The sequence below is a fragment of the Patiria miniata genome, unplaced genomic scaffold (genome assembly GCF_015706575.1).
Source record: "Patiria miniata isolate m_02_andy unplaced genomic scaffold, ASM1570657v1 HiC_scaffold_29, whole genome shotgun sequence".
Taxonomy (NCBI): domain Eukaryota; kingdom Metazoa; phylum Echinodermata; class Asteroidea; order Valvatida; family Asterinidae; genus Patiria; species Patiria miniata.
In genome coordinates this window covers 539336-551875 of record NW_024037068.1, presented here as the reverse complement: position 1 = coordinate 551875, position 12540 = coordinate 539336, and the positions used below count along the sequence as shown (strand labels likewise).

Sequence of the window (12540 nt, the reverse complement as noted above, 5' to 3'; positions counted from 1 at the left end):
ACGCGCGTTAATATATACCGCTAGGGGCGACAAGAAAAGTTGCCCCTAGCGGAAGTTCCTTACGGGGCGATCAGTATCGGTCGCCCCCAGCGGTATACCGCTAGGGGCGACAATAACGGTCGCCCCCAGCCGTACAAGCATTAATTTATACCGCTATGGGCGACAATATCGGTCGCCCCCAGCGGTGTACCGCTAAGGACGACAATAGTGGTCGCCCCCAGCGGTACGCGCGTTAATATATACCGCTAGGGGCGACAAGAAAGGTCGCCCCTAGCGGAAGTTCCTCTGGGGGCGATCAATATCGGTCGCCCCCAGCGGTATACCGCTAGGGGCGACAATAACGGTCGCCCCCAGCCGTACAAGCATTAATTTATACCGCTATGGGCGACAATATCGGTCGCCCCCAGCGGTGTACCGCTAGGGACGACAATAGTGGTCGCCCCCAGCGGTACGCGCGTTAATATATACCGCTAGGGGCGGCTACAAGAAAGGTCGCCCCTAGCGGAAGTTCCTCTGGGGGTGATCAATATCGCCTGTTTTGTTCCGTTAAAGTTGACTTCTATTCGGATCGCATTTTCTCGCTGACCTCATGCTTTTGTTTTAGTTGAAGACCCATTCAACTTATTCTTAAGTTTTCTTATTATAAAATATGCTTGGAAATAAGATCAGGCGGCTAGCACGCACTGAGAAATAAAATCATATATAGCGCCATGGCGCTAACCAACGGCACATGCGAGAATGAAATATATATAGCGCCACCTACGTTGGAAAGAGGAAAGTTTTGGCAAAATTTTCCCAAAATTTTTACCTCGACTTTTTAAATACGGCGAATTTTTACATTTTGAAACTATAGTTGTATTCAGTATGTAATTTCCTCTGCAAAAAGTATCATTATGTGGCCTAAAACGCTGCCTAAGTGCTGTATTCCGTGATTTTCCGCTTCAATATACCCCATTCAGAGGCGCTCAAGCGTGAAAAAAGATCGCGGCGTTTAATCCTTTTGCCTCAATGGAAACATTTTATTGTTAACGCAAGATTCAACAAAGGAAATGGACAAAAGAAATGGTCTTCTCTGCATCCGTTGAACACGTGTGTTTCGTACTGAAACCAAGGATTGTACAAGTTTTATTTCATCGATTTTCACGATTGTAGTGCAGTTTACACCCTTTACCCTTTTCCAATCAAATTTAGCTCAACTCAAACAGTTTAACTCAAAATCAAACGAGTGAGTTACATCATCAGACTGTGTATTACGTCTAAGCTTGTATGGGCGTCAACGTGAAAAGCCACGATAAGCCTGTCCCACAGTTATAATTGAGCAGAACAGCCTTAATACTTGAACACGCGTGTGGTTTTGTGGACCGGCGTAGGACTACCAATCAGGCGACCCAGGTTCGAGTCCCACCCTTACTATTTTATTTTCTTCTTTTTTTACCTTCCTAAAACATAAATTTACTGAATTTATTTTTTAACAAAATAGAAGTTTTTTTCTCAGTATCAATATATTTAAAATATAAACACCAACAAATTCATGTGTAGGCCTAATTTATATACACATATATATATATCCAATAAAATCGTCTTCTATCACAATTCACAGTGCTCGATACATCTCTGTAGAGCTATAAACATGCATGCATATATATATATATGCATGCATATATATATATATATTTTTAATATAATTTATTCCTCCATGATTGGATCAAGAAATTGAAAACTATAGGAGAGACAAGTTTGGCAAAGAACATGCATAAAACAGTGTTTTCTGGAAAGCATTTAAAGTTTTAATTCTTTCAACCTCAACAGCTTATATCAAACTTAACACAGGGTTATTACTGACTGTGCTTATAATATCGAACTATTTTGAAGTCTTGAAGAGCACTTTATTGCAAAAATAAAACATTTTTTTACCAAAATATTTAAAGCATGTCAGTATACTGTATGAATTAACTTTTAAAAAGCAATGATCAGGCAAGTAACAGGCATTTAAGATGACTCAGCGTCCACAAAATTAGCTAATTAATTTTTTCTTACTTCATATTTTCGATCTGTTTAACAGAACACAACCCAACTGTTTTGTTCTGTTTTGGGGCATTTGCAACCCTCTGAACAAGTAAGGCATGTATTTTTTTGTAGCTTTTGCGCACAAACAGATCCCCCTGTGCGAGAAGCCAGGCTATTTCCCAGCCCCTACATCATCATTTCTGAGTCGGGAACCAGTCTTCCCTACAAGAACTGAATTTTTATTGGGCTGCATAATCAGTGATACCACCAAAATGTCAATAAAAAAGCCTGAAACACTACTGAAAATCCTGAAACTACCCTTGCCCCCTTTCAGAAATGTGTTTTCTGGATGTTTCAGACCAAATCCGGCACTTTTAATTCGTCACAGTTTTTGAAAAAAAACAACCCCTGAATTCAGTTTAGAAATTGAAAAGTGACATCTCTATATAATTAAAATCTGTAAAGTTATCATTCCATAACCAAACATGGGACAAACTGTTCGTTCTCATTTAAAAGTGACTAACTGTTGTATTGTTAAAATAAACAGCAATATAAACAATTATATTTCTCTGGGAAGGGGGGGGGGGGGTGCTCGAAAATTGCACAGACAGTGGTAACCGTTTTATAAACAAATAAAATCTTAATACATGTATAGACGCCGACCAGGGAATTTAATAGGATTACTGAAATTATACTGCTATAACAGCTCCAGAAAAGTGACGGATCCAAGGATGGGCCAATGAAGGGAGTGGTGTCAAAGGTCATGAAGACAACACTGACATGTCTCTTCTCAGACTATATATCCAAGTCAGATATTTATGCTGTGTTCAATCGAAAGGGTACCATGCACCAATATCTGACTGTTAATATTGCAAGCAATTACATGTAATTACAAAACTTGGTACAAGGAATTTCATAGAGCACAAGACTTCTGTGAATAGCCCAAACCACACCACAGAGAGTTACTAAACATGCAAAACAGTCCAAATTGCATATATGGAAGTTTATATCAGTCCAAGTCCAGTCTGTGACAGCTGGGTGAGCCTCTCCATGATCTTGCCTCTCTCCACCAACCTGCTGATCACATTTTAGCAGGAGTCAGTCTGGATGCCAATTAAAGCAGCTGCAAGGAGCGTACATACCTCCTCAGCTCTGCAGTCTACTCTGCAACATCCTCCAGCTGAAGTTAATGTCACGCATCAGCACCCGGGTCAATTTTGTCCGAGTTGCCAAAGGCAAAGTGACACATTCACAGCACGTCCTCTAATCCAGCAGCTGACTCAACTACACTGACCCTCTGCAGTGAACATCTCGGTACATCGCTGTAGATAATCAGCCTTCGTCATTGTCTTCGTTCTTTGTCTCAGCTAGGCATCCTCTCTGCTGTGTCAGACAGCTGAGACCGTATCGCTGCTGCTTTTTCTGTCTGTGCTCTGCTGCTATTCTGATGAGTGCTCAGTCATCCAATGACTCCCGAGTCCTGATGAATAATAATATCATTAAAACAAATTAATGCTAAATACATTTTTAACAGTGACTTTGAATCTTGCCATGCAATCTGATTCTTCATTCTGAAAAAAACAACCTCACATCTTTGCTTTATCCTTTAATTAAGTTTTCCACAGGGACAGTAACATATTCAAGGTTTTTTAATGAAAAAATTCCTCCATGAGCTTTCAACAACTTCAACAAGCCCCAACATCTTCAACAAGCATGATGCTCAAGTTAATCGCTCATAGGTGTCTGCAATTAATAGTAGGTGTCAGCTATTTGGTTTGACTCCCAGTCAACAATGGTCAAGAAAGCGTACACATTTTTTTCCTCACAAGCTCCTTAAAAGCCTGGAACGCACCCACTCCTTTCATCAACTTTTGGGAAATTGAATGGAAATATAAAATCTGTGTCCCCAGGCCCAACATGCCCTGCAGCCCTATATTTCTATAACATCAACCCAGACTGGGACCACTCATGCCTGGAGTGCTCTGAAACGTGCAAAACACAGTATTGAGAGTCCCAAATTTTCGGACTAACATAAACCTACTTGTATCATCCCATATGCACATCCAGCCATGTCTGCTGCCATTGCATATCAACCTGCAATCTGAACTGCCATCATAATGCTGCATCTTCCCACTGACTGTGCCGTGGCTTGCATATCACTGGCTGCATGCTCACGTCGTCAACTATTAAACCCTAGAATACAGAAAGAAAGGCACTTTTATTACATAAATAAAGTTAGTAAATTGTGAGTTATTTGCCGACACTTTTAGTCTTAGTTGAACCTAGTCCGAAATTGTGAGACTGTTCTTGCAGTTGCAAACGCAAACTGAGTGACTGACACAAAGTGACAGTGACGTCAGTGGCACTGTAAAATTTTACCAATAATATTTAGTCCAAATCAGAACGGACACAAAATATTCATTCACGTTACTGCTCTTAAAAAAGAATCCTGTATTTTACTCTGAATTTACCTTTAAAAACGAGTTAACTGTACCTAGGCTAAACGTGCCTCACGTTGATATTTTCCCGTTTTGTATGGCCCGATAACTGGCGCAATCTGACGTCAACTGATACAAAGAACAGTGCCCTCTGTTGATCCAATAAATAGCGCCCTCTATTGACAAAATGAATGGCGCCCTCTATTGACCCTTCCCGTTTGGGGCGAACAAGTGGGGCGAGTTGGTAAGGGGCGAAAATGGGGGCGAGTCGGTAACTATATGGTCCGTAGAGGGCGCTGTTATGTTTCTCAATAGCGGGCGCTATTTATTGGATAAATAAATAGCGGTTTATGCAAATCAATAGAGGGAGCTGTTCATTTTTTCAACAGAGGGCGCTAAATATTGGACAAGTATAATGGCAAAACCTTTTAGTTTCACAATGAACAATACATTTTGTTTCTAAATTTCTTTTTTTCCCCTAGCAATACGAAAGCTTTGCACTTTGAAATGAGACATTTATAGAAACAATCCGCCCTCGTTTAAATATAGAAGGTTGATGTTAAAAAATTTCGAACTATTTAAGAGCCCAATAATCGCGGGTATCTAAAACAGAAAGCTTAGTATTTTTTTTCTGACGGCGTGAAACGTCCGAAAGCGAAATAGAAAATCAAGTGGTTTCATAGTTTAAATAAAACATACGATGCGGGTAGAGCTACTTCGAAAGCCTGAACTTTACACTTGCAATGCAGTGCGACTGTCGCAAAACACCAATTTTTTTTAAGGTCAATTACTTTCTCCAACATTTATTCACTAATGTTAACAAAATTTGAAATGATATGAAAGGTGAATTTAATTGTAATGCTTGTCTCATAAAAAATAACCTTCATGGGCAATTATAGATGTACTGTGCTATTAATATAGTCACTTTTCTCATGGCGACCTTTCGACTGTTGTCTAAAAAAAAAAAAAACTTTTCCCTATTGTTGGTGTCTTGTATACCCATCGTAATTAAGAAGGCGGCATTTTATCCACCCTGGGAGAAGACTGGTTCCCAGTTCCATATTATCAATAATTAATACTGAATGGGTGGCCTTTGAATTATTGTTATGCCGCAAATACTCTATTTGTGAAGTAATTATTACATAATAAAAGTGGGCAGATGTCTCATTCAAGAAATGAATATCTTTTGTGATGCTATAAAAATAGCTATAAAAACCCACTTTTGTTTTTAATATGAAACTCCAAAAAGAGCTACCACAGTTCATGTTTTAAAAAATAATTCAAATTCACTGACCGATCGCTCATAAGCATGATGATGTTCGAAGAAAATTATAGCAGGCCAGGGCTACTGTTATAATTGACACAGCTGTACATATAAGTCAAGTGTAGGTTTATGAGTTGGCAGTTTTTATGTTTATTTGGACACGTGCAATTTACTTTGGAATTTTCTTTGAATAACACAGCATAAAGACATATCATACATTCAAGCATTATACATTGTATATCCTCAGACTCGAGCATAATTAATAATAATTATTAAAAGTTTGACAAAGTCAAGCAGGCGTTCTTGAATAGGCCGGTGGAAAGATCCGCCTTTTCCTCCAGTTGGACATATACCAGTGCATATAGTCTTGTGCTTTACGAATCTCAGAACCAAATTTCTCTCTCAGTCAGATCTAAGAAAATATACAGAAGTGAGTTTTCTTGTTGGGCTATCCGTACGCGTAGGCCCAATCTCCATTCCTTCAACTTTGCTGGCTTGTCTGCCTTGCTCGCTTCTCACTGTCCGATGAGAACCTTCAAAATCAAAGCAAATATTGATGAAACTGCACTAAATATTTTGGAAGTATTCGAAACAGATCATCTTTGCAGAAAGCCTACTTACAAAGTTTTTGAAAAGACTTTTCTCAAAGCCCCCCCCCCCCCAAAAAAATCTCCGGTTTCTGGTATGGAGCTTGCCCAAAAAGTGGTGCGGCGACGCGGCTTTTTTTTTTTTTACCTGATTTTTTTTGCTTCAAATGTCAGCTGATGACTGCAAATGGTGCCCGACTAAACTTAGTGCAAATATTATGGGAGTCCAGAGAGGCCACATAAAGCTTATTCTTGACCATAACCCGATCTAAAAACACGTTAAAATTGTGCAGCAGCAGGATTCCAGTCAAACCAGTGAGTTTGGCGGTTTTGAGACATCATCTTTCATTGAAAAAAAATACTTTTTCATTTTGCCGACGCGCATGGCTACGGCGACGCGCGCGCATACCAGAAACTGGAGACTTTTTTTTTTTGGCCTAAGTCCATTAATCCCATTTTAGAAATTCATTCAACCGTCTGCATTTTGAGACTGCAAATGCAAACGGAAGGCAATCAGTAGTAATCTTGTGCTCATAGTCTCTTGTTTTGTTTGATATTTCAATCAATTTTTTGGACCATGCTTCGAAAAATCAGCTATCCGACGGCCACAATCTTTGATCTCCCTGTCATATCTCCTAAAATTCAGAAGTTTTAAAAACAGAAGAACCATGTTAGGCGGTAAGTTAAATGCAGGGGTTATCAATAAGAAACTAAGCCTTGAAAGAAACTTAAAAATATAGACTTAAACCTTTTTTTTTGTTGGACAGATTAATACAACATTATAATTTTCAAATGAAAAGAATGTTGCATCCTGTCCTGACGCCACTTGTTTCATTATCATCACAGAATAATAAACCAACTGGTTCTTCTTAGTTCTTATAACCCAGCACACAACTCAAACTGAGAGATGATTCACATGGTGTTACCACAAACCTCCAAATCATTATCTCCATGATCAGTTATTGCAAAAATGTTGAAAAGACATGAATCTTAAACTGACAAACATTTCCAATTTTGTTAGGAAATAATTTGGAAATGTTCTCGACTCTCCATGTACACAACCGCTGAAGTGGCGTCTGGATACATTCTTTCCTCAATGGTTCAACTGCCAATGACTTTGTCAATGAAAACTAAGTTGGCCCAAGGTTTCCTACCTTACTAAAAGTATATGTGTCCACAATAGAATTACGTAATCAAATTCATGAAGAGCAAAACAAAGACTGAAGAAATTTACAGAAACCTTAAATGAGTGAACTTTCACAGAAAAATGACATGAAAATGACAATTGGAGGATTTAATTGTACACAATTTAGACTTGTGCAGGACTATAACTTAATGCAACTTGGCTTACGTGTGTCTGTTACCGTGCTAGAATTGCTGTGTACTTAAGCATAATAACAACAATTCCGTGAAACATTAACAAGGCTTGACCCGTAAACATTGGCGGTATGTTTACAGGTTTATAACAAAGAGGTCTTCTTTTCTTGAATGCACGGCGTATATGAGATGTATTTATAGAGGGCGCTCGCCATAATATATGTATTATTTTTTTTTAAATAGAGGGCGCTCCAGCAGAGTTAGGATCGCACGTGCCCTGCACTGATGGTTGTTTACATTTGGCGCAACTTAAAATTAGAGCAGCATGTGTGAATCTGGAGAGCAGGTGCTGTCAGATGTCCATGTTTACGTCCCTCCATCTTCTCAGCTGATAAATGAGGGACATGGTAGGCGATCGAAAGCAATCGTTTGAAGATAATTGCTAAATTAATTTCACAAATTTACTCTCAAGTTTTTTACTCGAAAGTCGAAGCGTGACCCATTGGAAAGATCGACCTAGGGCGCCAGTATTTCAGATTAGAGCTCAATTTTTTGCAAATTTTGACTTTGGTACCAAAGTAAACAAAAGTCGAAAACAGAGATTTTATAGCACCCTAGTTTAAATGGGTCTAGTGGGAAAGAACGATCATTGAGGTCTACCTCCATGGAAAGATGTAAAGGCATATATATCCTGATCTAATTTGTTTAAAGTTTGTGGATGTGTTCAAAACCTTCTAACAGTAACAGTAACACTACAGCCATGCATGCAGCTTTTTCTAACACTTGACAGATTCGGAAATGTCCTGAATTTGTAGATTTTTGATATTTGTAATGATTGACAATCACCAAGGTCATACTCATACATGTCGTAGTGCAGACATGCACTATTACCCTTGGGATACTCTTGGGATACTGCATCATTACCCTTCTACCAAATCAATGTTATGAACTGGAATTCCTTTTTTTCTTTTCAAATTTAGACTTTGGTCGATCCTACGTACAAGGGATCAAAATTTGACAAAAGAAGTTGTAGCGCCACAGTAACTGGGTCTAGTTAAACCTTAATTGTTTACTTTACAATGTGCAGCAATTACAAGATTCTACTTTGAAATTCCTGATTCATCAAGTCAGCTAGTCTCATCGCCATCACGCAAGACACCACACACTGCACAGGAAAATGTGTGCTGGTCTAGCGCAAAGCAGAGATTGGAATCTAGGCACTTGGAATCACATGATGATGATGATGATGATGGGGATGATGATGATGAGTCTGTTGCCATGGCAACAGTAGATGAGGATGGAGATTTGGTGGTTGTTAGGAAGAGGAGGAGCCACTGTGAGCTGCAGAACGTCATTGTTATAAGTAAGCCTCCATTTCTGGCTTTTCTATTTCATGTTATTTTACGTTTTCATATTTTAGAAAAAAATTATATACAACTTGCTGTATTTGTAATTGTTTTACTTTTTTCTGTGTGTTATTTTTGCAGATCACTCCATGGCGACTACACTTGATAGCGTTGGACTGCAGGTACTGTCACGGCTTTCTATTGCAAAACTGCAATTCAAACCAAAGCTAACAAAAACAGAACAGTCAAAAAATGTCCTGTATTCGTGAAGCTATATATTCATGTGCTTTATTAAAGGTAGCTTACAAGCAGTCACATGCAATAAATGTTAGTGTTCTGGTCGAGTCAATCACTAGTCGTTCACAAGTCAGTCAGAAGTAAATCATAAGTCGGTCCACAAGTCCAGACACAAGTAACATCGGATGATCAACAACAAATAATACAAATGGTAACATGGTTTGAGGGTGGATAGGCCGTATTAGCTTCCGAGGTATTGGAAGTTGACAAGACCAGTTTGTCAACTTCCAATACCGAGGGGAGCTAATATTGGCTATCCACCCGAAATAAACCATGTTATATTTGTTTTACTATACCTCACACATATTCAGTTGCCAAATTTTCCCGTTGCAGTACACACCTCGACATAAAATCTTCGGAGAAACTTGTCCAGCTCACCAAAAGAATATTGCTCAACCTCAGAAAAGTTCAGATCTTTGGTAATACAGTAACTCCTAAGAGTTTCTACCGCATTGTGGACAACTTTTTTAGTAGCTAGGAGACATCTTTGTTGTCCACAATATTCTCCAGTTTGGCATCAATGAGCTCGGGAAATGCTGATGAACTGAACTGAATTAACATTTACATGTGCCCCTATCTTTTCATGTGTAGCTACGACGATGTTTGCGTGTGCGTACCACACCCGTACAATAGTTCCACGATTGCTTCATAAAGCGCATGCGTAAGGACTTTCACGCGGGTAACCCGTGCGACAGTCTACTACGCATGCGTATTTACCCCGTGTGTGAATACTGGCGTGCGCGCTTGGTAAACAGCAAAAATAGCGGCTGGCACGTGATGATGAATGGACCAGTGAGAATTCGGCTCTCGATCATGAATATGTATGAGGTATAGTAATAATGCCTTTGACACAGTTCATTTGAATAGCTTGTAACGTGACATGAGAATGGATGACATGCGATTGCACTGTGATGAATATGATGACAACACTGTCTCTTTTGTACAATACTCTCGCAGGTTTGGCAGGGTTGTCTGCTTCTCTGCGATTTCCTCCTGACTCACCGGGAGATGTTCAAGGGCCGGGTTGCCTTGGAGATGGGGTCAGGGGTCGGACTGGCCAGCATCGTCATGGCAACGGCTGCATCCCATGTATTCGCCACAGGTACTGATCTCTGAACCTTTTTGGGGAAAGATACAACGGAGTTGTTGAGAAATACAAACAAAATTTAAATTCCTGTCAAGTAAACAATGGACTTGGCACTCAAATTACAACAGCATTTGGGTAATTTTGACTTAGTTTTTTTACACAGTGTTTTGACATATTGTAAATTATCAGTGCGTTCCACATGTCACTTGAATACTGTTTCAGACACTGGGACAAACGTCTTGGAGATGTGCCAAAGAAACATCGACCACAACTGCCACAATTTGGTGGGTTATTCGGATAAGAGTGAGGAAAAGGCAGTCGTCCAAGTGAGAGAGTTAGACTGGCTTCAGTCCACCAAGAGTACAGGTAAATCAGCAATTGTAAAACCACTGGAAGCATTTGATGACATCGGTTCATGTTACTTTTTAATTATCAGATAGAGTGTTGCTGTAAAACTCTCACATTTTGGTCCATATGGAACTCAATTAATGAAGCAGGATTTTTCACTTCCTCATGTAGGATATAATTCCCAAGCTTGTAAAAAGACTTACAAAGGCTTGCTTTGGCAGGATTCGAACCCAGAACATCTTGCTTGTTTACTTTTTTTTTTCAAGGACTCAGGTACTCAACAAACTAGCATGCCAGGCCTACAAAGCTGGCAGGAACAGACGTTGAATTAAATGAACTTCAAATAAATCTCAAAATTGTATAATTATCTGTGACTTTTGAAGTTAATTTTTTTAAAGAGAATCTATTCTGGATTGTGTTGTTTTCCAGATGATCCTGGTCCTTTTCAATGGAGTGATAAAGATATTGAGAAACTGGAAGAAGTCACTGTTATTATTGCTGCAGATGGTGAGATGGTTTTTATTTATGAAATCGAAAGCAAAACAAAAATAGGAATTCTGTAATCCTGTTTTTTTATTTTCGCATTCATTTTTAACCTCTCAAAGGGGACAAACAACCAAAGAAGACAACCAACCTACCGAAATTTTGAATGATACCAACATTTGAGAGAACTTCCGTAAAACTAGATGTTTGATAAAATTTTCAAGTTTGTCCAGGCACAAACAACAGGGAATGAACGATAACGAAAGAATGGCTTTATCACGATTCATTTGAATTGTCTGTGAGTTGGACTGGATGACTTGTGATGGACTTGTGATGACATGTAAGGACATGAGAGGACTTGTGTAGGACTCTGCTGAATATACCAAATATTTGAATATTCGATCGTCAACCGAATATTCAAATAGCTTTATGCTGGTTTGGGTATTCGAAAGATAAAAAACTACGTATGCACTCACATGACTGTGATATTAATTTGATCGTAAATTTGTTGCTTTTTATTGCCAGATGCCATTGACAGTTATAAAATACTTACTGCAAAACACTCCTGCTGACCATGACATTGATCGTCACGCGCAGGTTTTAACCGGCGCGCTTTAGTCGTGCAACTTTTGACAGGTGCGGCATGCAGTTGCAGCTGGCATGTGTAAACTTGACCGCAGAGTTTCGAATATCTGGTCAAATGCAGTTTCGAATAATCAGATACTAAATCATTCAAAAATGGACAGCCCTAGACTTGTGATGACTTGTGATGAACTCAGTTAATGTTTTACCGCCCTTTTTTTCTGCAGTTGTATACGATGATGATTTGACTGATGCTTTCTTCAACACACTTATTCGACTCATGTCTACAGGGAAGGATAAGACTGCATTTCTAGCTCTGGAAAAAAGGTAACATGCTTGATTTCTTTAATTTCATGAGCAGAGTTTTTGGTGTTTACTTAGTACATGTTGTACGGTAATACCGTGTTTAAAAGATCTTTCACTGTTTTCCTTAGTTCAGTTATTTTCTCCTTCATTTTGCAGATTGAATTTTACAATTCAGGATCTGGACGTGACCTGTAAAGCCTACGACCACTTCCGCTGGCATATTACAAGGTTAACCTCCTCTCAAGATGTGAAATACTGTGTTGAGCTGCTGCCAATCGATTTCCCACTGTGTTTTCAGTACCGAAGAACTGAGCAGCTGGTAAGTGGAGTCTGCGATAATTCAAAATTAAAAAATGTCAAAGATTATTAGAGTATAAGGTGTATTATAGATATGCATCTCTTGTCAAATATTTCCTGTGCTTAGGAGAAAGAGAGTGCTGTTTCCTTGTGGTCTGGTGCATCCAATTACAGATCTTAA

General features: G+C 39.1%; 1 protein-coding gene and 1 long non-coding RNA gene across 2 annotated transcripts; one reads left to right on the top strand and one right to left on the bottom strand.

The window, feature by feature from the left end:
- Positions 1-1769: 1769 nt before the first annotated feature.
- LOC119735728 lies at positions 1770-4606 on the bottom strand. The gene is made up of 3 exons (XR_005272215.1): positions 4479-4606; positions 4049-4200; positions 1770-3487 (listed from the first exon to the last, which is right to left on the bottom strand). It is a non-coding gene; the product is annotated as an uncharacterized LOC119735728 (long non-coding RNA).
- Positions 4607-7867: 3261 nt separating this feature from the next.
- Positions 7868-12540, top strand: LOC119735822 (methyltransferase-like protein 22). The gene is made up of 9 exons (XM_038209758.1): positions 7868-8020; positions 8701-8976; positions 9101-9141; positions 10214-10358; positions 10566-10709; positions 11121-11198; positions 11984-12083; positions 12219-12381; positions 12487-12540. The coding sequence occupies exons 1-9, from the start codon at positions 7939-7941 to the stop codon at positions 12538-12540; spliced, it is 1083 nt and encodes a 360-aa protein (XP_038065686.1). The 5' UTR covers positions 7868-7938.